Source organism: Catharus ustulatus, chromosome 10 (genome assembly GCF_009819885.2).
Source record: "Catharus ustulatus isolate bCatUst1 chromosome 10, bCatUst1.pri.v2, whole genome shotgun sequence".
Taxonomy (NCBI): Eukaryota; Metazoa; Chordata; class Aves; order Passeriformes; family Turdidae; genus Catharus; species Catharus ustulatus.
In genome coordinates, this window is record NC_046230.1 from 6,643,173 (window position 1) to 6,669,054 (window position 25,882).

General features: G+C 48.2%; 2 protein-coding genes across 7 annotated transcripts in view; one reads left to right on the top strand and one right to left on the bottom strand.

Moving 5' to 3' along the window:
* Window positions 1-32: 32 nt before the first annotated feature.
* NGEF (neuronal guanine nucleotide exchange factor) overlaps window positions 33-25,882 on the bottom strand; it is a 36,994-nt gene continuing 11,144 nt past the window's right edge. For 3 of the 5 annotated variants that reach the window (XM_033068303.2, XM_033068307.2, XM_033068304.2), the window contains exons 3-15: window positions 24,106-24,288; window positions 23,891-23,994; window positions 19,073-19,347; window positions 14,378-14,538; window positions 14,085-14,237; window positions 11,973-12,102; window positions 11,165-11,239; window positions 9,168-9,257; window positions 7,484-7,647; window positions 6,306-6,461; window positions 3,803-3,882; window positions 3,250-3,354; window positions 33-2,654 (exon numbers count right to left, since the gene is read on the bottom strand). In XM_033068303.2, the coding sequence (XP_032924194.1) occupies window positions 2,482-2,654; window positions 3,250-3,354; window positions 3,803-3,882; window positions 6,306-6,461; window positions 7,484-7,647; window positions 9,168-9,257; window positions 11,165-11,239; window positions 11,973-12,102; window positions 14,085-14,237; window positions 14,378-14,538; window positions 19,073-19,347; window positions 23,891-23,994; window positions 24,106-24,288 (1,849 nt within the window). In that variant the 3' untranslated portion in view covers window positions 33-2,481. Of the gene's footprint in view, window positions 2,655-3,249; window positions 3,355-3,802; window positions 3,883-6,305; window positions 6,462-7,483; window positions 7,648-9,167; window positions 9,258-11,164; window positions 11,240-11,972; window positions 12,103-14,084; window positions 14,238-14,377; window positions 14,539-19,072; window positions 19,348-23,890; window positions 23,995-24,105; window positions 24,289-25,099; window positions 25,189-25,298; window positions 25,403-25,882 lie in introns of those variants that run through there. The other 2 variants (XM_033068306.2, XM_033068308.2) reach the window with 2 other exon arrangements.
* The window catches only part of NEU2 (neuraminidase 2), a 36,104-nt gene continuing 35,661 nt past the window's right edge, over window positions 25,440-25,882 (top strand). The window contains exon 1 of one of the 2 annotated variants that reach the window (XM_033068309.2): window positions 25,440-25,666. In XM_033068309.2, the coding sequence (XP_032924200.1) occupies window positions 25,440-25,666 (227 nt within the window). The remainder of the gene's footprint in view (window positions 25,667-25,882) is intronic. The other variant, XM_033068310.1, reaches the window with a different exon arrangement.

The window sequence follows — 25,882 nt, forward strand, 5'->3', positions numbered from 1 at the left end:
GGAAGGAAGGAGACACGCAGGTGTTTTGGTGCTGGCTTGCTCAGCTACATTTTATCACACAGAAAAACAAGACAACAAGAAGTTCCCCTCAGTTCACTGAGGCAGCCTGGCAAGGGCTGGGGGGCTCCAGCCCATGCTTGTGGGCCCCAGGCCTGGCCCTGTACAACACTGGAGACCACTGAGATGGAGGCGTGCAGGGCTGGGTCTGAGGAAATAACACTGGATGCCATTCAGTGCCTGAAAATGGCACAGCCTGTCCTGGAGTCCTATGGAATTGCAGAGCAGGAAGGGCTGGAGCAATCCCAGGGCTTGGTGGTGAGTGATGGGACAGGACACAGCAGCACTAAGCCCCTCTCCCTGGAGAAGTCCAGTGAGGAGGTGGCAGCCTGGCACTGGGAAACTGGTGAAACATCTGATGGGCAAGAGAGCATTTCTGTGCTGTAAGGAACATGCCAGGCAGGCATCTGGGGCTACAGGCCCTGTGCTGGACTGGGCTGGCTGCTGGGCTGCAGAGTTGGATGATGTGAGATGTGGTGATTTCTCAGGTAATTTTAAGGAATTCCTAGAGCTGGAGCTCCTCTGGTGAATTTGTGGCTGTTGCAAGGTTTGGGTCCTGAGCTGGAGGTTTGGTTGTCCCAGAAAGCTGATTGTGGAGTGCTGCTGAAGGAATCTGGCTTGGGATTGTCTCCATTCAATCTGCCCAGTGCCCTTGGAGGCTGCAAGTCCTTCCTGGCCCAGCTCTGGGGCTGGGCGGTGACTGGTGACTGCAAACTACTGGCTAGTATGAACTTTCCACAGGTGGCCGTGGCAGCACAGCCCTGCTGGCTGTTGTCGCGTGCTGATGTGGAGGCACTGATCTGGGCCTGAGTGATGAATACCTTCTCACCACCCCCTTCATTGCTGTGGCTCCCACCACTTTGGTCCTGGGCGCTGGCTCTGGGCTGGCTGTCCCAGGGCTGTGGTGTCGTAGCGACAGCCCTGGAACCCACCTTAGCTGTGTTCAGCCTCACACTGCACACCTCCTGTGGTCCAAAGAGCAGGTCTGTAGCCTCCCTTCACAGCTTCCTGGTGTCCTGCTTTCTCCCATGATCCTGCTGGCATGGCTCTGCTCCTCCTGTCCATACACATGGCTGCTGGGTGCCTCCATTGGCAGCTGCTCTCCATCCCCTTTCTGAGCACAACCATGGCCCGACCAGGGTATGCACCAGCACAGGCTACAATGCCTGGAAGACAATCCTTTGCCATATTACAGAAAGGTGCCAAATAGTTGAGTTTCCTAATGGATACTGGCCACACACAGCTTGTGGCTGAGAGGCCCTCAGCCATGTCTGGCACTCCTGAAGAAGGGGCTGCTGCTGTGGGTCTGTCTCCATGCTGCTCTCAGTGCTGTGCCTGGGGCTTCATGCGTGCCACAGCTGGAAGGAGTGATGAGCTGGCTCTGCTGGTCGCAAGACTTGCATATATACAAGGAGGTGAGCCTGTACAGGGAGACTGGTGGGGGTGAATTACGAGCATGCAGGCAGCGGTTGCGGGGCCTCCCAAGCACACAGGACAGCAGCTCCTAGCTAAGGTCACTCACCTGCTGCATGGCAGCTGGGGCTGCTGGTGCTCCTGTGGTTTGTGTGGTGTGCGAGACGGTGCTGGCACAGCCACCCCTGCTCTGGCCTCAGCAGCAGGGAGTAGCAAAGACCACAAGTGCACGACATCAGGAAAGGTCATGATGCTGGGGTTTCTGCAGCGGCCCTGCAGATGGAGGGCGAGCTGTGGAAGAGTGGGCTGAGACATGGGACAGGGCCCAGATGTGCTTCTCAGTTGTCAGACAGGCAGAGAGCTGAGTCAGGACTGGTAAGGCTGGGCTGCTGCTGGAGAAGAGATGGGTGTGGAGCACTGCAGAGCATTTGACTTGAAGCAGATTGAGGCTCTGCCTGTGGGAATGAGCCCAGCAGCTTCACAGCAGGACTAGGGCAGTGGGGCTCATCCCAGCATGTTGCCAGTGAGCTCTGAGAGACAGCTGAGACTGCTGCTTGACCTCAGTTCTACCCTTGTGAGATGCTGGCTCCAGAGCATTCCAGACTTAGAAGGTAGCAATGAGCCGTTAGTGCTTAAACTGAGTGATATTAATTGCTCAGTGATGTTTGTGGCCACTGCTTTCCCATACAGCCTGAGCCAGCTCCAGCTGGCACATGTGGCTCATCTGGCCAGCACCTGGTGGCCTTTGGGCAGTGTCTGTTGGGCTAGTGCTCTTTTGGGGCTTTACAGAACACTAGGAAAAGGGTTATTTTACAGTCTAAAGCACTGATCTCCAGGAAAGGACCAGTGCTTCTGGAGGGTCTAGGAACAAGTCTGTTTGTTCATGGGTGTGTGTGCCTTGTCCGGTGCACCAGGTCCCCCACAGTGTCCCACAGGTGCCACTTCCTCCCAGCTGGCAGCCTCTGTCTTCTGCCTCTCTGAGGCACTCCAGATGCTTGGGGATGCTGGTGTTCATTGGCGGTTTCTGCTGCCCAGTTTCCTTCTCTGACTGTCGTCTGACTTGTGCACCCGGAAACACTCCTTCAGGTTCTGGGCTCGGATTTTGGGGTTCAGGATCTCCTCCCCAATAGAACTGGGGAACCAGCCCCTCTCCTGGTCGTGAAGACGTTCCCCAAATATCCAGCCTGAGCATAGACAGAGACAGGTGTAAGTGGGGCAGGACTGGCCCTTGCTCCTGCACTGGGACAGCTGTGCTGGAAAGAGCCATTGGAGCTGGCAGAGCTTTCTGGAAGCTACTTAGAGGCTTGTGCTGGAGCAGACCCAGGTTGTCCATCCAGCAAGGATGCCTGCTCACCTGAGCTGCATTGTATGAGGACAATTGACTCAAGAGATGCCACCTGAAAGCAGGCACTGCTCCCACCAAGTGTCCTCTGCTGCCCCTGGAGCCACAGGAGTGGTTCCCAGCAAACCACCAGCTACAAGAGTACTCCACAGAGCAGGACCACATGGCTGTGAACCATCATAAAGGTAAGAGTAGCACTGGGTTATATCTATGCTAGCTCTACCATGGCCCACAGCTGGTGCTGGGAGGCTGTGCCAGTGTTGCCACAACTTAGGCACCCTGGCTTGGCTATTAGAATGCAGTAACTTCCTTCTCTGGCTGTCATGCTGACACCATAGCCTCTCCCTGGCTGGAGGGAGACACTTGCAGCTGCCTGCCTGCAGCAAAGCCCATCCTTCCCCAGGGACTCCCAGCCCATCCCCATCTTGTCCCCATACCATCATCTGTCTTGTCCAGGATGTTGAGCACATCAGCCAGTTCTAAGGAGAGCTCATCAGGCTGCTGGGCCACGTATGGATGAACACACTGGATCTGTGGGCAGTCTGACAAGGAACAGGACAAGAGTGAGGGATGGATTGGGATGGAGCCCCTTGAAGAACAGCGCAGCTTGGGTGGCTGTGGCCCCACAAGCTCTGTACATGGTCCCTCTGATCTGGTAAGGGCCTCTGGAAAAGCCAGGGAGTGCCCCAACCACAGGTACAAGGGAAGCAGCTCTCGAGAAGGAAGCTGGGCTCACGTCACCACCACAGTGCTAGCCATGAGTAGCCTGGATGGGAGAGTGTGCTGGTACAGCCCAGCCCAAGTTGGAGGGGTTGAGTCAGGGCCAGGCCCAGAGACAAGCAGGTATTGATGGTGGAAAAGGAGGGGAGCCCAGGGAGAGGATTCAGCTTTGAAATAGGTTCCAGATATGTGGCTGCACTGAGATCAGGCACAATAAGGTGCCCTGGGGTAGGGGTGAAGAGCTCCCAGCTCCCATGCTGTGTCTCTTACCAACAAGTCTGGACGTAAATGAGACAAATTTGGTTCTCCGGTTTGGGGCTAGTGAAATCATCCAGCGCTTCATTTCACTCCTGGATAGGGGAGACAAACCAAAGCTGTGAACATGAAAGAGTTGCAGGGCCCCTAGTTCTACTGCCCAGCCAGTTCCGGACTTCATATTCTTCCTTCCAGCCTTTTCCTGCCTGCCCCTCCAGTGTCCTGGGTTCAGTGGTGACGCTTAGCCCCACTGCTGCACACCCTGGTTGGGATGTCAGACGTGATACAGTGCTCAGGGCCCTGCTGCACAGCCCTGGCTGTCCCCAGCAGGCAGCACTGTCCCTCTCTGGGGAGGGTCCCTCTGCTAGCATTGCTGCTGAGAGCCAGCTGCAAGGTGGGGGGCCTGATATCCTCTGAGAAGGAACAAGCAAAGGGAGCTCTCAGTTGGGCTGCTCAAGAGGAGCAGTTTCTCCAGGAGATAAGCAGTTACAAGAACCATTTATTCCCACAGCTGCTGTGTAGGAACACTTTAAAGGGCAGAGCTGATTAATTCCCCTGCAGAAGAGCACTGCAGCACACCAGGGGTACTACTTGCTTGGCAACAAGACCCATGTGAACAGCACGCTGCAAAACCTGGACCTGCAGTTGGGTGAAGATCTCTGAGGGTAAAAATCTCACAAATACTGGAGAAGTCTCAGGCCTGGTTCCCCTCAGGCTTCCCTCAACCCCATGAGGAAATGAGGCAGTTCACCTTCACAAGCTCCAGCTTGTGCTTCCAGCTGCCAGAGAGACAGATTTTTCTACCTTCACTGGTGGTTTTGAAGCCTGAGCTTGACACACATGAAAAGCCATGGGAGCGTCTTCAGGGAGGAGAGGGGCCTAAAGGAGGGTGTAAAGGGTAAGTGATCTGTAGGATTGGGAATACTTAATACTTCCGGTATGAAGAACAGTGCTAAGGACCAGTGGAAACACCTGCAGGTCACACCAGATGAAGATGTACAGGATGAGGGCCTTGTGCACAGAGGAGCTATAACATGTAGAGGTCAAACCCAGAGTTTTGCTGTGCTTGTGGCCCTGTCTGCATGTTGCCCTTGCACACAGACCCTTGCAGGGCTCCATGGATCACCGACAGTGCCCAGCTCCTCTCAGCCTGCAAGGAGCCCACCCACACTCCAGGTCTAGCAGGGCAACTGGTTGTGTCCAAATAATGTCAGCTTCTGGCAGAGCCCGCCCAGGGAATGAGCTGCAACCTGCCACTGAGCAGGTCATTGTTGCCCGATGCAAGAGCTGTAGAACAGATGCAGAAGGCTGTTTGGCACCCACTTATCTCTTCTAACTGTTTCATTTCTCAGTCTGTGCCTGGAACTGCCTCCATCATTCCTGCATCTCTGAAACGGCAGCCTTCAGCAGTTGATATGCCACGTTTCAGTGCTCAAGATCTGTTGGCAAGCCATGTTCTGGATCACATACCTGTTAGAAGATGGGACAAGATGCAGAGCACAGACCTGTGGCTGCCTCCCCTGAGCTGAGCAAATCCTGGCCTGGTTTATGGTTTGCTGCACAGCCAAGCCTCACAGACGTCACAAGTGCGCTTGCCCTGCATAGTGTGACTGACATCTCTATTTTCAGTGCAGCAGAGCTGCAGCCTTATGTCTGGGGAGAAGGTGCAGCTGCTCACTGTGCTGGGGGCTCATCGTCCTGATGCCGATGCTGCAGTGGTGCTGGGGGGGAGGTCAGAGCGCAATCCCAGGGCTGGTGTTCATTTAGGAATATGGATGATGAACACCTGCCTACTGACAGCAGTTATCAGCAGCCTGGAGATGTGCATTGTCCATAGGAGCTGCTTAGCTGGTGGCTAGAAAATGTAGGCCTGGTAATGCTTGGGTCAGTGAGAAAGCCCTGCCCGGTGCTCCAAAACAACTGGGTCGGTGCAAGCACAGCTCAATCATTTGCCTAGCCTCAGCTTGTTGGAGCCTGAAGTGAAAAATCAGTGAGCCAGGGAGACTAGGAGGCCCTGAGCAGCAGAAGGACTGCACAAGATTGGTACTGGCTGTAGAGACATGGAGGAAGTAGCTTTTTCTCCCACCTTCACCCACAAGCAGGACTGCTCCACAGGGATGGTCAGTCATGGCCATGATTCTTGTGAGTCAGTGGAGCCATTGGAGTGTGTCTGTATATCCTGCTTGGTTTTACTTTCTGAATATGCTGCAGGCTGTAAATCAGCTGGGGCCCAGTGCCTGGGGTGATTTTGGACCTCTCTGTCCTAAAACAGGAACTGCCTGTCTGTCTAGCACCCCAGATGCCTCAATTACACCATACAGGAGAGAAACCTGCCTAGATGACCAGTGCCTTTCAGTAGCCTTGGGGGAGTTATGCTGGGCAGAGAGGGTGGCAAGGCCAGCTCAGCAGTGGGATCCCTCCCCGCCCACCTCTGGAAAGCTGGGGACAGCTGGTCCCCATCAAGGCAGGATGTAGGGAGAGAGCACTGCCGAGCGCTGGCAGGATGACTGGTACTCACTGGGACGATGCCTTCAGCATGTAGCTGGCCTCCCGGTCATCTGCATTCTCTAGCAGCCTCAAGATGAAGACATTGGCCAAACTCTGCCCCTGATCTTCTAACTCCTCTACCCGAAGAAGCCCTCGGGGAGCAGAGTCAAACACTTGGTACTTGTCCCTGGGAGAGGTTAGAGAAATTAGGAAAAACTGTAGTTATTGCAGGAGATTTTGACTTCAGCCACCCAGAACTGTACTGAAGACACAGACCAGGAGCTGCTGCATGGCAGGAGGAAACAAAAGATGTCCTACTGTGGGAAGGGATGCACGTGTGACCATGAAAAACCACTGCAAAGCAAGGAGCCCTCTGCCCTGGGCATCCCTCATGGCCTGCAACAAGTTGCTTGCTCTGTCTGAGCTCCCCACGTCCAAAACACAGATGGCGCTCCCTCAAAGGGGATTGTGAGGCTTAATTCATTCCTATTTATGAAGTGACTCTGTGTTTTCTGGATACAAGTTGCCACAGAAGCAAAACATTTCCCAGCGTACAGACACTGCGGCGACACGTTCATTAGGAACAGTGGACGGGCAAGATGCTCCCTACCAGTGGGTCTAACTCATGCCACAAAGAGTGTGCTGTTCTCTGCTGCTGTATTTCACCAGTGTCTGCTTGCACAAGTCACAGTCCTCAGCACAACAACATCCTCCTCCTCCCGAGGTAGGTTACACCATGTCAAATATAACTGCTGGCCTCAGGCCAAAATTTATATTCCTCCCTGCTGCTCTAACTTTCTTAGTTGGCTTTCTTAGAGTTTTAACTGACTAAATCGGAGCTGTTCTTCAGGCAGCAATGGGTCAAAAATCACCTCTTGACAGGAAGACAGGTCTCCAGGGTCAGCCCACCTGCCAATGTAACTCATTGCCACCCTGCAGAAACTGCTGGATGCCTAGTCACCCTCCTGGAGATATGTCCTGGGATCTGTTTAACTCCTTGGCCATAAATTTTCAGCTGAAGAGACCTGTGCCACCCATGAAGAGTCAGCTGTGCTCAAAGGTGAGGTGACTGCTGGAGGGAGGTGTACGTGTCAGGCCAGGATGCCCTCCCTGTGCCTGAGGGACAGGATGGAGCCACAGCAGGTTGGATAAACCTGGGGTAACTGAACTAATGAAGTATCCTATGTACTACCCAAATTTTGCACTCACCCAGGAATTTGCCGGCAAATGACCAGCAGATCATTGAAAAGGAACAGGTAGATTTCTCGGAAGAGTTTCTTGGTGCGAAGTGTTCGTGATGTCTTTGGACCATTCATTTGCTGCAGTTCCCCCTGCTTCAGCAGCCAGCGGGAGTGAGAGATGATGGGTACAGACTACAAGGGAAGAAAAGGTGGCCAAGTTTAGGAGAGCAGCAAAACCCCATGGATTCAAGTAGTTATGATGCTGAAAGCACCAAGAGATGCCAGAGGAAAGGTGGTGAGCTCCCATCACCACACCTTGCACTGCAGAGGCCGGAGCAGAGCTGCAAGGAGAGGGCAGTGTGCTCTGCCATCCACACAGCCCAGCACAATGTGACAGAAGTCAGACAGGGGTACAGCAGGGGCCTGAGGATGTTCAGACATTTAAGGATGGCCATGCTAGAGTGCCAAGTGCCAGAATGAAACAACAGCCTATGCCCTCATCTCTCTCTGAGAGATCCCATCACCTAGGCTGAAATTTCCTAAATAGTAAGACTGACCTTCCAAACCATGGATTTTTTTGGCTACAAAAAAATCCAAGGTTAAACAAGTTTCCTCTGGTTGGGTCTGTCCCAGCCAAGAGGAGATACTGTCCGTGCACCTACCACAGCACTTCTGCTGGACTTTCAACATGTATTGTGCTAAAACCATGAAGTCCAGAACAAAGCACATCTTGTACTAGAAGAGCACTGCACTTCCAAAAGACTGAAATATTGAAAAATACCTGTATAACTGTCACTCTTTTCACCTTCACTTCCAGTGCTCATCACATGCACAGTGGCACAATCTTTCTTTTCAACTCTTCGCACTCTTCTCCCCAGAAGAGCCCTACCTGTACAGGTCCCAAGGCAGATCTGTCCCAGAGATGAACCAGCTCCTGCCTGTCATTACAGCCTCAGCTTTACAAGAGGGGGAGGCAACTGTGTAGCTTGCCTAATCTACTACTGTCCTGTGGACCGTGATCTAGCCCTGACACACTGGTAAAGTACTATACAAAATTCAATTTTTCTTTGTTTTGGTTGTTCAGGTACATAAAATATTGCTTGGAAGCTAAATATAATCCTTAAAGTTTGTGAAGCAGACATACCTGAGAAGTATCTCTATAGCATTCAAGAAAAGAACTGACAACTTTATACTCAGCACTGGAATTTCATGGTATATGTCAGCTGAGATCTGATCAGACACCTCACAATATTGATTTAGTAACTCCCTCAGCGGAGCCGAAACAGATCAGCAGCAGGTCTGTACAGAATGCATAAGAAGTACAGGAAAGAATTAAAATGGTGGGACAGTCTTTGTCTGGGTATTTTTCAGTTTTACAGTGTTTTGCTTTGTAGCTTTTATCTACCTTTAACATATTTTGCATGTAAAATAACAGTTGAAAGCTGACCTGCGTTTGGAAGAGAGGTAAGAGGGAATAACCAGACCTGAGTGCTGGAACAGGAGCACAGTGCACAGGAGAGGTGATGCCAGCATGTCTCACCTGTGTACATGCACACCACACTGGCCTTGGAGCTGGCCCAGCCTCTGCAGCGGGTGTGCACTGAGCACACACAGAGGTGCTGTGCCAACAGCAGCCCCTTTGGAGGGGCCCCTTTGGAGGCTGTCTGCAAAGTGCAGACAGTGAACCAAAACTTCCCAGCCTGTGCTTATACCTTGATCTTGAATTCTAGTTTCTTCTGGATGCTGATCATCTGCTCTGTTCGGCTCATCTTCCGGACACCTTCATTACATGCTTTCACCACCTGGCAAAAGAGAGCACAAAGATTTGTCTCTGCTGGCCTTAAGCAGGTAAGTGATGATGGACAGCATGAAAAGGTCTGACCATGATCAGGTAAGTGCCCTGCTATAACAGGAATTGACAAACCAAATTCTTTTGGCAGCACTGTGGGTGCATGAAAAAGAGAAGGGGAAAAAAACCCAAAACCCGAAACAAGCAAAAAGCTCCCAAACACCCAGAAGGTATTACAGATAGAAGCTGACTGTCAGAGGGCATATTAAGTGGCTACATTCAGTTACTGAACCAGACAGTATAAAATAGTGCTTCTGGTTACACAGCAAAATAAACAGCTTGTTTTCCAGACCCTGACACACCATATATCTCATTTTCCCTGTTCCCAACATTTGAAACCAGGTACATGTGCAGTATCCTCTTCAAGGAGAGAATGAAACCAAACATCTTTTCAAAAATGCAGATGCTGTAGTTCTGCCAAGCAGTACTAGATGCCAGGGCTATGAAATGTCCTAGGAAAAGAGACATTCATCATACAGAGCCCAGCTGTGTTCTGAGTACAAACTTTTAACTGAAAAACCACAACCAACGTGCAAGCACTACGCTGTTACAGGGACCTTAACCTAGATGCCACTGTCTGTTTCATAAGGAGCAACTCTCTTGAGAACTGGCTAGGTAGAAAAATTATACTGGAGAACAAGCTCCACTTTGTGCTCTGTTTCTGCTACTTAAAATCTATGAGAATATCAGTAACTGAAACTGTAATCAGCTCTTGCCTCTCAAAGAGAAAGAGAGAAAATAAGTGTACAGAAAAAGTAAGCATCAGATGGTCTCTGTTGTGATGCCTGTACCTAGATGGGTATTAGATATCTAAGCTTAATAACTTAGAGATAAGTCTTTAACTGTGCAAAAGAATTAGTAAACTGGTAACTGAATACAAACCCAGCATTTTTCCATCAGCAGCTATAGTCATCTGCATGCTACAGGAACAGCCTTCCTCAGGCCAGTGACCAATGGAAAAATAATTGGCTACCAGATGTGTCAAGAGGGATTCTGCAAATACTAACTCAATGCAGAACACCCTTCATTGATAAAGTCCCTGTCTTTATCCCTAGTGATCTCCAAGCATACACCTCCTAGACTGGTTCAGGGCAAATCCAAGAGCCCGTTCTGTTCTACTGTTTCAGTCAGAGACTGCAAGCCCATCCTCAGGCTGATGTTCTAGCACAGTTCTCAATTTCAAATACTTGTGTTGAACTGCAGGAGTCAGAAGATATTCCAAGCTTCTGAAGGAGCAGGGTTGAAACACTGTACCAGCCCATGTAGCTGCCAGATATGTCTAGACCATTCAGACACAGCATTATCCTGTCTAACCACACCAGGAACAGCCCAGATGGGAAATATCCCACTGCCTTCCTGGGGTTTTGTACACATCAGTAACTAGCACAACTGAACACCACACCTACCTATTAGCTTCAGGGAAGAGGGCTAAAAGCTGGCTTGTGTACTTCATTAGGAAGCTGTTATTCTAGGTCAGAGGAAGAAGTGTGCTGTATCAGAGGAAACCTGACACGGTTTTACTCTGCACCTAATCACATCTGTCAGTGGGAGATCTCTCAGCTTCAGGTATCTGCAAAAACATTTTGTGTTCTTGGAGACTCTATAGGAAAACATTCTCTGCCCTTCCCAATGGCAGAAACATACATCTATTGTTAGCGTGAGATTTGCTGTCATTGACGTTTAAGTGCAAGTAGACTAGTCCGTCTCTTAGATTTTAGGAAAAAACCCTCCTGAAACACAATGACAGGATCCAAAGAAACAGAACGTAGTCTGCAGGTGATTTTTCCAGGGGAATATGTGTGTGTATGAAATGAAAATGGTGGTTTAATCTAGGCCTTCTGTTAACTTATTCAAACTTACTGTTTCCAGTTCTTTATGTGCATCCAGGGCAGTGGATTCCCTGTCAGATTTCTCTTCCACTTTCTTCAAAATATTCTGCAGGGAACAAAAGGCTGTGTTAATGCTGATCCCAATGTGAGAGCACAGAAGGGTCTTTGCTGGCCTACACATTATTTCTGGCCATCAGCCTAATTACAGCAAAGGTGACACAGTACAGTGACTCTCACCTCTTAGTTCCTCTTTCTCATTAAAACCTGCTCCCATCTGACCTTATATCTAAGAGAAATATAACAGGTAGATCTTTATTTTATAAAAATAACTTAATAAATAACTAGAGCTGGCACTAACAGACAGTGAGCTAAGACCATTTGGGACTGAGCAGTTTCCTCATCCCAAAAAGCATGTTCTCCAGCAGTGTTTAGATAAAATGGAAAAGCACAGGAGAAAAATGGCTGACTGGTCCAAGCCACCATGGTGGAGCATCCCTATGTTATCCAGCTGTTCTGCATGTGTGTGTCACCATCCTAACCATCAGGCAGCTGGGTTAATGGACTATTTCTACCTCTTCTGGCAGCTTGACTAAGCTCCTCCTCAACTCTTTCACTCAGTAAAAGCTATCTGGCAAATTCAACACTAATTTGGGGATGGACTCTGAGTGACTGAAATCCTTTTTCCATAGTTGTGGTTAATGTCTGACTCTGTGGAAAGGCTTCATCCAGTTCCAGGGTCGATCGTGGCTGTATCTAAGCCCCATTCACAGCTGCTGGAAAGGAAAATTCCAGGAGTGATCCAGAAGTCCTTTGTGAGAGAGGAAAGAGCAAAACTCTACCTGCACCAGCAGCTTGAGTCGAGTGATCCTTTGAAATGGCAGAATCAGGAAGGAAGAAAAGGACAGGCCTTTGCACTTGGGATCCAGCTCCAGCTGTGAGATCACTTCTCGAAAGGCTGGCTTGTCCTGGCTGAGAGGAGAGACAGAGAAGGTGAGGACTTTGAGTGCTACCCTCCCTGGGACTCTGGTATATGGCTGGTAACCCAAAAGCAGCTTGGCCCCAGAGACAGCATCTGCCTGGCTTCTCCCAATAGAAGAGAAGAGAGAAGAGGGGACTGAATGCCTCTGGGTGTATTTTAATTTAAATCTAAAACTATTTATAGTGTTGGGGGAGGGAAAAAATAGACTTCTAATGTACAAGCCACGGCAGTGTTCACATGTGTTCATATCTAGCTCAGCAGCATACACTGCGTGTGTAGGTGTATGTGAATGGGGTGTGTGTCCAAGTAAATGAGTCAGAGGCATAATTATATATTTTTACACAGTTGGAACTCTGTGATAAGGTGAAATTCACACAGTCATAAGAAAAAGACAAGCCACAAAGTAGCTCAAGCTTGAATAGTCCTTGCTGCTTTAGCTAGAGGATGGAAATCATTATCTGGCCTGAGAAGGGCAGGGGCTATGCCCAGGACTTCCCTGATGATGTTTGCAGGAGATGAGGGCACAGCTGGGCCACAGACACAGCTGTGCAGAGCAGTCCAGGCTGTTACAGGCAGACAAAACTTCCTGGCAGCCAGGGACTGAGGCAACCTGAGTAAGGCTTGTGCTGCTGGAGTCCTGGCTAGTGGAAACAGCATGGATGTAAAGAGGTTGCTAACTGTGCAAAATCTGTCTGTACTGTGTGTTCCTCACAACATTTGAAAGAAGGCATTGGCAGTGCTCCTCCCTGCTGCAGCAGGTACCTGTGTGACAGTGTGACTCACAGCAGAATGGAACTGCATGTGTCTGAGGAACAGTCAAAGGGGAGAAACTGTGACACACCTCAGGCTCTGAGTTCAACCAAGTGTTGCAAAATTCCTGTGCTAGCTGGGAGCCTGGGGAAGGGAGTTTGTTCTTTTCAATTTGCTTTATGTATTCCTGCAGACAAAAGAAATGCTGCCCTCAGAATTCACATTTAGGAATACCTCATCTCCAACAGGTCCTTTTCAAGCTCAAGTAACCCAGCCTATTGCTGCTTTGCTTCTAAGTGTCTAGATAATGGCTGTAGGCAAACTCTTTCTGCAGCTGTATTGCTCACTTCTAACTGAAGGAAACCCTGTGGTACCCTCTTTTTGGAGAGAACAGCAGGCCAAGCTCAATAAAGACCCCTTAAATGTTTTAGTTTTTTTCCCTCAAAGCTTAGAGAGCGGAGAAATGAAAGGACTAGACATTGTTACACTCCCCTGAATCAGCTGATGCTATAGGCGAAAATACACTGCAGCATGTGCAATGGGCTGTCCTGAAAGAATCCAGGACACTGTAACTAGAGAAAAATTGATTCTCCTCCTCTCAAAGACAAGCTTGTAGGGCACTCATTGTTTTGAGCCTGGCATCAGAGAATTCCTACTGGACTAAAATAATTGCTACACTTGAAAACTACTACAAAAATATCTTGGATTATATCCTCAGGCCTAGGTCTGTGTGTATAACACTAGAATGTGAAGAAAATAGCCTTTTTTTTTTCCCTCTCCTTTTAAGAAAATCCTGTTATTCTGAAGAAGAATAGTTATGAAATTGGGGAAAGTCAAATGCCTTGCTGAGAAGGTTGGGAAAAGCAGTGGCTGTTCTTCTCATCAGAGATCTATATTATTTTCTAGGCCTTCCGTCTCTTGCCTCTACTTGCAGTTTAAAAATACAAGCATTACACAAGGACATGGCCCTGCATGCACCATAAATATTTCCTACAGTTGAGAAATGCTGGCTTTGAATTTAATTGCCATGTTACCTGCATCAACCATCCTTACTAAAAAGCCTTTAATTGTGTTTTCTTTTTATAGATGCAGTGAGAAATCGTGGAGTGGGAAACCCCATTTCTGTGCTGTCTAGCCCTTTCTTATAAATACTAAAATTACAGCTAAATCTGTGGCCTGTACAATTTTGCAAAATAATCCAGCAACAAGTGCTAGAACTCACAGAAGCTGCTTGTAGGCTCTTTCCTGGTAGGTCTGGTTGGAGACATAGGTGATGTACACAGAGAAGTGATTAACTGTGTGCTGGTAGACAATATCACACACATCCGAAATCACGATATTCTCTTCCACCCGCTGCTCGAGGTCCAACAGGAAGCTAAATGAGAAAGTCAGCACCCATATTAATTGTGACCTATCTGTCTCAGGCAATTCCCAGGAGAAGTCAGCTCCTCCATCCCTCTACAGCTCTAGCTACCTCAAACTGCTGCTTTCAGTGCCATTCAGCAGCCGACTTACCGCTCGCTGACAGCCATGACATCCAGCACGTTGGAGAAGAGGATGTGTGCCTCAGACTGGTGTAAGATCTTTTTCAAACGTTCGTTCTCCATGAAGTGAGACACCAGCAGATTCAGACTCTTGTAATATGATGCTTCCGAAGTAACCAGCTCAAACATGGCCTGGGGGAAAATCCCAAAGAAGGAAATCAGCAGGTACCTTCTACAGAGAGGCACACCAAGCATTAATGAGAGTATTTGTGCTGCACAACCACGGACCTTGCACCCACCCTGCAGGCCCAGACTGCAGGCAGAGGTAAGCCCACAATGCATTTTCTATGTGTTACAGGAGACTGTGAGTTAAACAGGGAAGTTTTCCTCCCACAACCCTCAGCCCTGACCTACAGGAAATACAGCTGCTACTGTCCAAGTGAGACTCCTTGGTCAGCCCTGGCCATACACTTTTCTGCCCCAATTCACAATGGACCAGGACAAGACACAGTAGTCCCTAACTACTACCAAAAATTATAAATAATCGCCAAATTTCAGCCTTTGCTTATCCTGTTAGAAGAAAAAACTGGAACAAAGCCTGATTTCCTCAGACCAAAGATGTGGTCTGTGGAAGCAAAATGACAAATTGATGGTTTGGTTCAGAGATAAAAATCAGTTTAATGAGATGTAGATATAAAGCCATCTACCCACTGTAAGTGCTGCAGGGACATTCCACTATTACCACTAAGAGATCCCTTACTCTCTGGGTGAGTGTATGTTGTCTCTGTTCAGAGGCAGATACAAAAGGTGTTTACAACAACTACTGAATCCATTACTTGAAGTAAGATTAATTAAAGATTCTCACAAGAGCTTCAACACAGTGTAAACTTGTTAGATCCTTCAGGCTTCTCTTGATGAAGGGGTATCTTCGTTTCCTTGTCCTGGGGCCCATGGCCCATTACTAAGAGAGGTAGTTGGTACTTTAGTGAAAGTTATGTTTTTGTTCCCTTGAATCTAAAGCTGCTTCAATGCTCCCCTTGTGCCCACAGCTCCTCTGTTGCACCCTGCTGAGGGGGAAGCTGGCCAGGCAGTGTGGGTGCCAATCCCTGAGCTCTGCTGATTCTCAGGGGCTGCTGAGGCCCAGCTAAAGCTGAGGAGGTCAGATGGAGCCACAAGTACGTGCAGTGTTTTTTGTGATGTCTACATAGAAAAATATATTCTAAATTACCTGGGGATCTGTCTTGGGCTTGGTTGTTGCACGTTTTTTCTCTTAGAAGAAATTATTTGGAATTTTCCACTGATCAAGTTTTGGCCTTTTCCTGGAAATATCACTGTGCATCACACAAGAACTCGAGGTACAGACCGGGGTTGTGTCCCCGACACTGTGCTGCCATCCAAGATCTGGGTGAAGGGATATAGCAAGGAGGGACTGTTACTCAATCCAGAGCTGCTAAAATAGCAGCTGAAGTGACATTTCAGCTCTTTGCAGGGTTGGCAGCCTAGGAAATGTAGGCACTTAAGTCCAACAAGTGGTTTCCTGCACCAGAGGAGGAGGTTGTGCCTGCACAGCCCCCAGAAGGAAAACAGAGCAAAGGGTGCTGATACAGATGAACTTAGTCAGTTATCCTGGAACAGGTAGTGTTTAAGAAATAAGAGGATGCTGGATGTTTTTTCAAGGCCAGATTCCTAATGAGAAAAGTGGAAGAGTATCAGCTTCTCCCAGAAGCTCTACCCAGGCACTGGGTGAACCTGTGAGAGAACCTCTCTGCATGACTGGCTCAATCCTAAATGTAACTTTTACAGCTTTAACTGCACCTTTTTATTTGATAAATGAGAGAAGTGGAAATAGGCAAAGATATACAGGATGTGTTGGGATAGTCTGTCCCTTCCAGGTATCCTGGAGGCTGAAAGCTCCAATCATTTTGTACTGCAGCCTTCCAGAGACTCCAAGTCAGGAATTTTTTTCTGCCAAGTCTTGACTGTAGAATTTGTGAATGTTTGCTGTTTGCCATAGTGGAGGGTGCTAAATCTGCAAGGACAGATCTGCTTAGTAATTTTCCATCATTACCACTAATGAATACCAGATTTCTCTTCTTCTTCTAGTCTCTTTCACTTCGAAGATTATTTCAGATAATCAAATTTTTCTGTTTAAGCCCTGCTCTGTCACAGCTACAGTGTTGCTCCCTTCCTCAGCTATGAAACAGGGCGTTAACTTCAACTTTCTTTCCATTTGTGTATCAGTATTTCTCCCTATGGTCAAAATAATACTCTTGCTCCATCTTTCCTGGCTGAAGACATGCAAACTTTTCTAGTCCCTGGTGTTTACTACAGCTTTGAAGATAAAATGGGTCAGAAAACACAGTTTTGTTTACTCCAGAATTTCTCCTGTCCTGTACTTCAGGAATACTTCTCCAATTCTCCTTTATGAAGCTGAACATTTTACATTCACTAAATTAAGCCCTCATGTACAGTTCACTCTGGCAGTTCACATCCAACGTGAGTAGAGTTCCAGAACTGCAGGAGCAAGTAGTGCTTGCTTATAGCAAGGCTGAATTCAACATCATCTCCTCAATAACTTCAGTGATTTCTCCAGCCTTCCTTGTTTTCTGACCTTGATTCTCCTCACAAAGCAAATTCTCCACTCTCTCTATTCAATGTTCAGCCAATTTCACAGCTTTCTGGCTTTGGGCAATTTTATAATCTCTTACTGTGCTAATCCCAGAACAAGCAGGAAGAAAATTTCAGGTCTGATAAACTAACAGTGGAGAAGGCACAGCACTTCTTTATGACAGCACTGTCCCATTCTCCAACTGGTTTATTTCTCTGGTTATTTTTACAGAGAGAAGAAAATTGAGCACACCTAATACTGGGTTTTAGGAGCTCAGAGATTTTTTTCCCCAAAACACATACAGGTAATGAATGTAACTTAGCAGAAATGACAAGTTTTGAAATCTATAATGCACACTTTTAACCAAAATATTTTTCCATAAAAGGTTCTTCATTTTGAAGCAAAAATAAAAATAAAAGCTTCTAATTTTTTCAGATGCCAGATTGTGTTTGTAATGCCGGCACTTGAAAATACAGTAATTTCATTACTATAAGGCACACCGGATTATAAGGCGCGCTTCCGGTTGTTGGCAAATTTCCAAACTTTTTCCATACATAAGGTGCACTGGACTATAAGGCGCACCCTTTTTTTTTTTTTTTTGCAGTGAGGATCCGTGCACAACCAAGTAATCAATAAGTAACGGAATTGCGTGATCTGCGCTGAGCCCCACCGAGCTGCATGGCCCCACGCGGCTCGGCTCGCTGCTCAGCTCATGGCTCACACTTTTGGGTTGTCGGCAAATTTCCAAACTTTGTCCATATATAAGGCGCACTGGATTATAAGGTGCCCTTCTGGCTTTTGATCAAAATTTTAGGTTTTAAGGTGCGCCTTATAGTCGTGAAATTACTGTACCATGTTTTTCCAAGTAAACAGAACAAATCCAAATAACCAGCACAGAAGAACATGGAAAAACAGCAAATAATTTCATTCACCTTCAGCCCTAATCCTGATACACTAACAGCCTGTGCTTGCCAGCCCAAACTACTGCATATAAATACAAGTCTCCTCCACTGCAGGTGTGAATAACACAGCCCAGTCCATCTTACCCTTGGGGTGCACAAGATGAGTCTTTCCATTGTGACAGTCAAGTTACAGCCCTAGCCAGGACTGGCACTGCATGCACAGGGTGTTCATCAGTGTTTGTTATGAAGTTATGTAGTTATGGAAGTCTAAGTGAACTATAGAGGGACTGCTTCCACCCTGAGATATTCTTCAGCACTTTGGGTACAATTCCATGAGCCAGGGCTAAGCAGACACATGGCCACAGCCAACTCCTGGTGCAGGAATACAGTTGGACTTGTGGGATTGAACCTTGGAAAGCCCTCTCCTTGTACCACAATGCAAACCACAATTAAACAAGGTCTGCCCTCTCCACTGCTGGCTATGAATTCAGTGCTATGCGGTGACAGAGAGCACTCACATTCCCCCTGGCACCCAAAATAGCAATCAGTTGTAAATTGTGGTGTGACTGATGTTGTCATCACTTGCGACAGCTATCCCAACCTACTCCTCTCAGTCTGATGCAGTCCTGTAAGTCACAGCACGTGGCTCTAAAATAGTGATGTCACTGCACTGCGTGGCTAAATGAAAATATATGTCATTATTTTTTACTGTTTGCAATAGACTCCAAGTAACTACAATTAAATATAAGGAAGTTTATCAATCTCTATCTCTTCTATTTCTATTAATGTCATCGTATTCAAAACCTTAGAGTTAATGGTTGAATTCTTCTAAGATTTCTGGTGGAAAGTTATTTGTCCTGATAGTAACTTCACAAGAGGATTAATGTGCACTGGAACCAATAGCTCTTTTGTAAAAACCTCCTAAATATCCTTCTTTCTTTGTAAATGTCTCCTAACACTGAATCAGAAAAGTGAAAAGAAGCTCCTTTTGCTGTAGAAACATCCAGCAACAATAGCACACAGAACAAGCTCTGCAGTTTCACAAAAAAGAGTGAGAGGTATACTAACGAGTGAAACTCAGAAAGTACTCAACAGGGCAAGGCTTGCCTGTCACTGCTATAAAGCTTTCAGTTTTTAAATCTTGATCATTTGGCCTAATTCACTCCATTTTTTAAGCAGCAACACAGTTAAGAAATATTCTGCCTTCCTCCATTACCTCCTGCAGCTTGATCTCATCTGGCTGGAGGATGCTGAGGACACCACTGCTCTGGACCTCAGGAAGATCCTGCCATAAGTTGAACCTGGAGTTGGAATTTCTCAGCAAATTGATTTGTGGTGGAGCTTTGTTTTCGACTGTACTTGTGGGTTCTGCTTCAGATGGGGTTTCCTCGCTGGGTGAAGTCTCCTCAGGGTCTGTCTGTGAATCTTGCAATCGCCTGGTTTCAATCTCCTCGCGTGTAGATTTATCTCGATATTCCTGGTACAAGAGCCCTAGGAAGGAACATAACAGGTCTGAGAGATAGTAGAAAAGTGTTGTGGGGAAGGACAATTGCTTTGTGTTAGTTCACCTCAGCAGAGGTAAGAGATATCCCTTCCATGCAGACTGAAAAGTCAATTATGGTTTTCCTATTTCAGCCAGAAGTGGAAACTATAAATGGAAGGCCATTTCTAAATCTAAAGTGTTGTTAACAATCTGCTCTCACAAAACATTTAGTAACACAGTCAGATGAATCCATGATCACTCTGAAGACATAAAAGAATCTATTTGTCAGGCTTCTAAATGTCTTTTAAACCTTGATTTTCTCTGTTATATTACTATGTTACAAGTTATATAGGCTGATATCTATGTTTAAGTGTGTGTCAGGAAAAGTAATACTGCACACATCGAAAATATTCTAAAAAGAGTAATTTGATGGCCATAACAATCCTAAACGAGGAAACTGAGCTGCTGTTACTGGCATTGAACAGGTGAAGCTTTGGGACAACTAGCTACAGTTACTAGGTTTATTTTGGTATGGACTTCATGGTTAGCCTTGGACATGCTGCTTAATATCCTGCTGTTTTCCTTCTCAGTTTCTGTGATGCTTGAAGACACAAAATTAACATCCAAAAGGCACCTATTTGCTACAGCACTAAGGAACAGGCTCTGAGTTCACACCATGTGGCAGCACATCAATGACACCAACTGTCTTCCAAGTTTCAATTACTAACTTCAAGTGTAGATGAAATTGCACAAGATTTGCCCCCACTCTGATATCAACTAACAACATGAAAAAGGTAGGAATCCTGAAGTTCATTGCCAATCTTTAGAACATCCTTCTCTCTCTGAGGGCCTTCAAACTGTCCCATTTTTCTTTCTGAACCATCTGTAGGACCCAGAATTTTAATTGCTTGAATATAAAATGTAATTTAGAAGACAAGTAAAGGCATGAGCACACTGCGTCACTTTCCTCCCTTAATGAAATTGAAGAAGCACAATTTACATTATCTCCCTTGGTTTATACTTGAATTGCAGTGTAACATGAATGAATAAAGAGAAAAGCCTTTGATGTTAAAAAAAACCATGCTAAATAATTTATTTTGTCTGAATTATTAGGGGTTTAAATTTACCTAGTCACATGTATTAATGATATTTGATCTGAGATTCTGTGTGTAATAAGGCGAGAGACAATGGAATTAAAAGTTTGTCTAAGGCAGGCAGAAATGTAGATATTGCTGCCTATTAAACCTCTGGACCAGTTTCAATGAGGCTCTGTACCAGTCACTGCTAAAACTATATAGGAAATATGCTGGGGAAAGGCACAGGAACAAGCACAGCATCACTGCAGTCTGTAAATGTGCCCTGTTATCTGTTCTTCCTGGAAAGATGTTCAACACCAGATTAAAATAGCACTAAGGGTAGCTGTGCCTAGGAAACCATATAGTCTTCTGTTAGCTTCCTACACAATACTGAGCAGAGGAGACTTCCCCTGAAGTTTTGCATGCTTCTGGCACTTATGTAATTTCTCTCTGCGTCAACTAGGTTTATATGGCTTTCCTAAGCATTTGAGGCTGTTTTTCACCATCAGGGAGGATGTTGAGGGTGTCAGGGTGGAAAGGCTCCTCTACCTATGTAGTAGAGAGCTTGCTATATTGGAACTGCTTTTGGTGGTACTGATCCATATGGTCAGTCTGTGCTCGAGGGCTCTGGGTTCTTTTTGCCCCATAGAGAGAGCAGGACAAGCTGGGAAGCAACATCCTGCAGCAGCGTGGGCAGTGTTTGACTCAAAGGAAAACACGCTGGGAAACTGAAGCATAATCTATTTTACTCAAATTGGAGATAATTATGCTTGCAGTGTTTGACTGCAGGTATACAGCCATGTTGTGCTGCTGGCTCTGCCTTGTAAGTCAGAGGATGCTTTGTCTAAGGGGGATTTAAGGTCCCTTGTGTAGATCTGAAGAGCAGCCCTTTTTAAAAGATCCCTAAGACTATTTCTCTCTGCTTTTAAGGAAATAAAACTCAGATAATGAAAGTTGCTTTTGCTTCCAGGTTCCCTGACTGACCAGGTAAGAGCTGCAGAGCTATCTGTGGCAGTCAAAGCAAATACAGACATGAAAAGATCTGACTGATGGAAAGCATCTACTACCAGAACTCAACTGGAAATGACAGCAAGAGAGTGGCTGAAGCTCTACCACAGAGAGCAATACGGGGAGAAAGCAGAAAGGTGGTACAGAGGAAAGACAAAAGACAGGTAAGTGTTTAGGCAGAAGGGCAGGAAGAAATAAGGAGGGTTGTGCTTGCAAGGATAAAAGATATCCCTGCTGTCTTGGTCCTAAGGGTCTACCCATATGTTCCTAAAGAGGTTACAGTGGGTAGAGAAATTACGTAGATAGAGAGGGAGAGAAGCTATGCCTAAGCCTTGTCCAAATGGAACAGGAGATGGTCACAGCACGGGAGTGGTAAAAGATGCAAGGTCAAGGAAAAAGGTTTTGACATGTTGAAAGGAGAACAGTACATTTGGGAACTGACTGAATGTGTAGAAAAAAGCTGAGATCAATAGCTAAATGTGACTCAGACTATATAAATATTTAGTAAATGCTTACATTTAGTAAGTGAACAAATACAAAATGTCAGAGACCTCTACAAGCTCCTTTCATTGCCTAATGTCTCAACTGTCCCTACTGTGACCTGGCTAATGGTTAACCCTGTGGTCAGAGCATGAGTTTGGTGTTATCCGATGACTTAAGTGTTTAAGACTGATCTTCATAAGGCATGTTTACATAATTTTTATAGTACGTAACAGACATTTCCCTTTTTGTTTATTCCATTTAATTTTGCTGTCGCAGTCTCCCTTCCCAGCTCTCTTAAAACCTGGGAGGGGAATTGAAAAACTAGTTACTAATTGTGGAAATCCTCACCTTAGAGAGTTAGCAGTGCTCTTAAAGTAAATGTTATTGCATTGAAAGCTATGTAAAATCCTAGGAGGCCCAGAGAGGTTTTCTCTGAAATTCTCTGCTCCAGTTTCAGGCAAGTGTCTCAAAAGCAGGAAGGAGGGAAGGGAGTGAGTGAGCTCCAGCCATTTGATGTAACATCTCTGGTGGGGATAAACATAACACCTCAGATTGTCAAAACCCAGTCTCCTCTGTAAAGGTGCAACAGACCTACTTGCAGTTACACTGATGTGTGCAGAGCTTTTGCACAGCTTCCCTCTGATATATAGCACACAAAAATATATATGAATATAGCAAATGGGTTTCTCTGAACTCCTGCCGATTTTAGTATTTTTCTCTCACCTCTGAGGAGCACAGTCCCAGTAAACTGACAGTATTTTGACACAGCTCCCTGGGTAGGTTAGTATCTACAGAGCCAAAAGCAGGTAACAGATCGGGCAACTCTCATGCAAATTGCTCACCACTTTCCTCCAGGAGGCCCCAAACTCAGCTGTTTTGTCTGACAGATGCTGGCAGGCTGCTGGTTTCACACCAGCCTCCTTCTCCAAACTGTCCCAGTGGCATCAGGCATACCAAGAATCAGCATTGCATGCCACAGCCTGACACCAACAGCAGAGATAGCCTGAGAAGCCTTCTTGTTCCTGCCAGGGAGGTTTGCATTGCTGCTCAGAGAGTTATCTATTAGATTTTCCCATGCTAAGAGCTACATTCCTGCCCTCTGGATTCAAGTATGTTGATTCTATTTCCTGAAACTGAGCAGGAGTGTTTAAAAACAAAGCTTCTATATTCCCACCACAAAACCTGCCTCAGGATGGGATTTAACTTTGCTGCTGATGAAATCCCTCTGAGTAGTGTCATAATTCTGATGTGGGAAACCAAGAAACAAGCTGTGGAGGTCCTCTCCCCATCCCACAAAAGATAAAAAATGAAAGAAAATAGCGTAGAGCAGAAGTATAACAGTTCTCTCCTCCACAGCCACTCAGACAACCTCAACTTTGCCTTTTTAGAGACCACAAACGATAAAATAACCTACTCCTGTGCTGAAAGTGCTATGCCAGTGGCTGTCACACTGAATAGACGCAGAAGCTGGTGCATACAATTAATGTCCAACAGGATGGGTGAGAAAACACTTTAGTCTTATGCCTTTTGGAGTACGCAAGATAATATTTTAGCAGAAAGCTCGGGATAGCCTTAATGATTAATTGTTTTGTAATCACAAGAATAATTGCTATTTATGAACAAGGGTCAGGCTGTTCTGCGATAGCATTAATCCCTTGCCAAGCCACGTGAAAACCTGATGCCCCTAAACATCTTAAAAAGCCACGACGATGTTTTACACCAGCGGCGAGGGGGTTCCCAGCAAGGATAGGGAGTTAGGGTCCTGCAGCACAAGCCCTTACCCCTCCCTGGACTGCCCCCATCCCTGCACCGCTTGTCTAGCTGGGTTTGGGGGTTCAGGGGGCCGGCAGGTGCAGTCCGGCTGGGCCGAGGGGCACCTCTAGGGGCTGCTGTGCCGCCGTCGGTGCGGGGAGCGGGAGAAGCGGCGAAGTTGTGCGAGGGCGCAGCGGCGGCCGGACATCCCGCGGCGGGCACGGCTCCTTACCGATGTGCTCGATGAGGTTCCTCCAGGAGTCGGCCGTCATGGGGTGTGCGGGTGGTGCCTCGGTGCTGCCGGCGGCGGGGGTCTCCTCAGCGGCGGCGGGGTCCCTGCGGGGAGGCGGAGGCGCCCTCAGAGCAGCGGCGGGAGAGCGGCGGGAGAGCGGCTCCTCCGCCCGCCCGCCCGCGCGCCGCGCCCCCCGCCCTCAGCACCCCCCTCACCTGCCGGCGTGTCCCGCCGAGCCGTCCTGGTCGAGGGCGCAGGCGGCGCTGAGGGCCGCGGCCAGCAGCTCCATGGCGGGCGGCGGCAGGCGGCTAGCCAGCAGCTCCGGCGGCAGCGGCGGCGGTGCGGGGCTGGGGGAGCCCGGGCGGTTGCCACGGTAACTGGGGTAGGAAGGCAGCAGCCTGCACGGGAGGGAGACGGCACTTGCAGCCACCCCCGGGGCGCCCCCGCAGCCCGCCCCCCCCGGCCCTCTGAGCCCCCAAGCCTCCTCAGAGCCTCTCTGGTCTCCTCAGACATCCTCTTCTCCCAAAGCGTCCCCATGGCTCTCCCCTAAAATCTCTAGACAGCATCCTCAAATCCCCTCAGAGCCTTCTCTCAGACCTCTCGTCAGGCAATCCCAGGGGCTCTCCGTCCAAATCCTCTCAGAGCCTCCCCTCAGATTCTCCTTGAAGCTTCCCCACAGATTTTCCCCACAGAGAGCCCCTCAAAGGCTCCCCGCGGACTTCCACCGGCCCCTCAGAGCCCCCCTAGCCCCTTGCAGCCCCTCTCCTCGTTCCCAGATTTCCTCCGAGGCTCCACGGAGTTCTGCCAAATCCCGGCAGAGCTCCCTCAGCCTTCCCCAAATCCCTTCCGAGACCCCCTCGGAACCCGGCAGTTCCCAGCCCCGCTCCCTCGGAGCCTCAGATCAGAGCTCCTACCTGACCCCGGAGTACCCCCTCAGATCCTCTCAACGCCACCAAAATCTTTTCAGAGCCCCCGCAGACCCCTCAGGTGTCGTGTCGTTCTCCTCCTCCCCAGGCTCCCCTCTGAGAGCCCCCCACCTCGATCCTGGTACCCCTGCCCGCAGAGACCTCCTCAGCCCCCCGGTTCCCCTCCAGCGCTCCAGCGCAGGTCCCTCCTCCGCCGGGAGGCTGACTCCCTCCTCCCCGAGGGCCCCGCCAAAAGGCAGCAATCCCTGCCCCAGAGACCCCCCACCTTCACAGGCCCCCCTACCTCCATCCCCCCCGAGCTGCGCCTGAGGGGCTTCTTCCCTCGATGCAGGGAAGCCCTTTTCTCCGTTCGCTCCCTCCCTCCCCAGCAAGGCACCCTCCCCCAGCGAGCACCCACACATCCCGTCCCACCTCATGCCACAGCCCCTCTCTTCCATGCACGGCCACCCCACAGCCGGACGGGGTCCTGCCCCGGCACTGACCTCCCGTCCCTCAGCCCCGGGGCGCAGCGCTGCCCCCCATCCCCTGCACCTCTCTGCTTAGGCGTGGATGGCGCCGGCTTGGAGGGAGGAAAGGGGGTGGCAGAGGGGGGTTCTCCTGAACTGCTTCCAGATCTGGTGCATATGGTGCATTTCTTCTCCAGGAGTGAATCCCTGAGATGGAGGAATGTAACTGGGAAACTCAGCCTAATCCCTCCTGCCGGGAAGCGCACTCCTGATCACCCCACAGGATTGGCTGCTATCCGCCTCTCCTTCTCCGGCAGGGCTTCGCACCCGCTCGGTCATTTCCCTCATCTCCCCTTCCTTAGCGTCGCTACTTTCCATAAGGATATATTTCCCTCGTTTAGGAAGTAAGTATCTCAGTACTCAGTAATCTATATCTGTCTTTGTTCAGGTAATTGTTTTTCTGCCTCAGGGATAAATCCTCTTGAGCTCCAGAGTACGGTTACACCCTCGCAGCAATTCAAGTGCTTGTGGACAGGTTGGGTGCAGCTCTTCACCACATGTTAATAACCCTCAGCCAAAAAAAAAAAGTCATCTGCACCACGTTGCAACTTAGGAGTTAA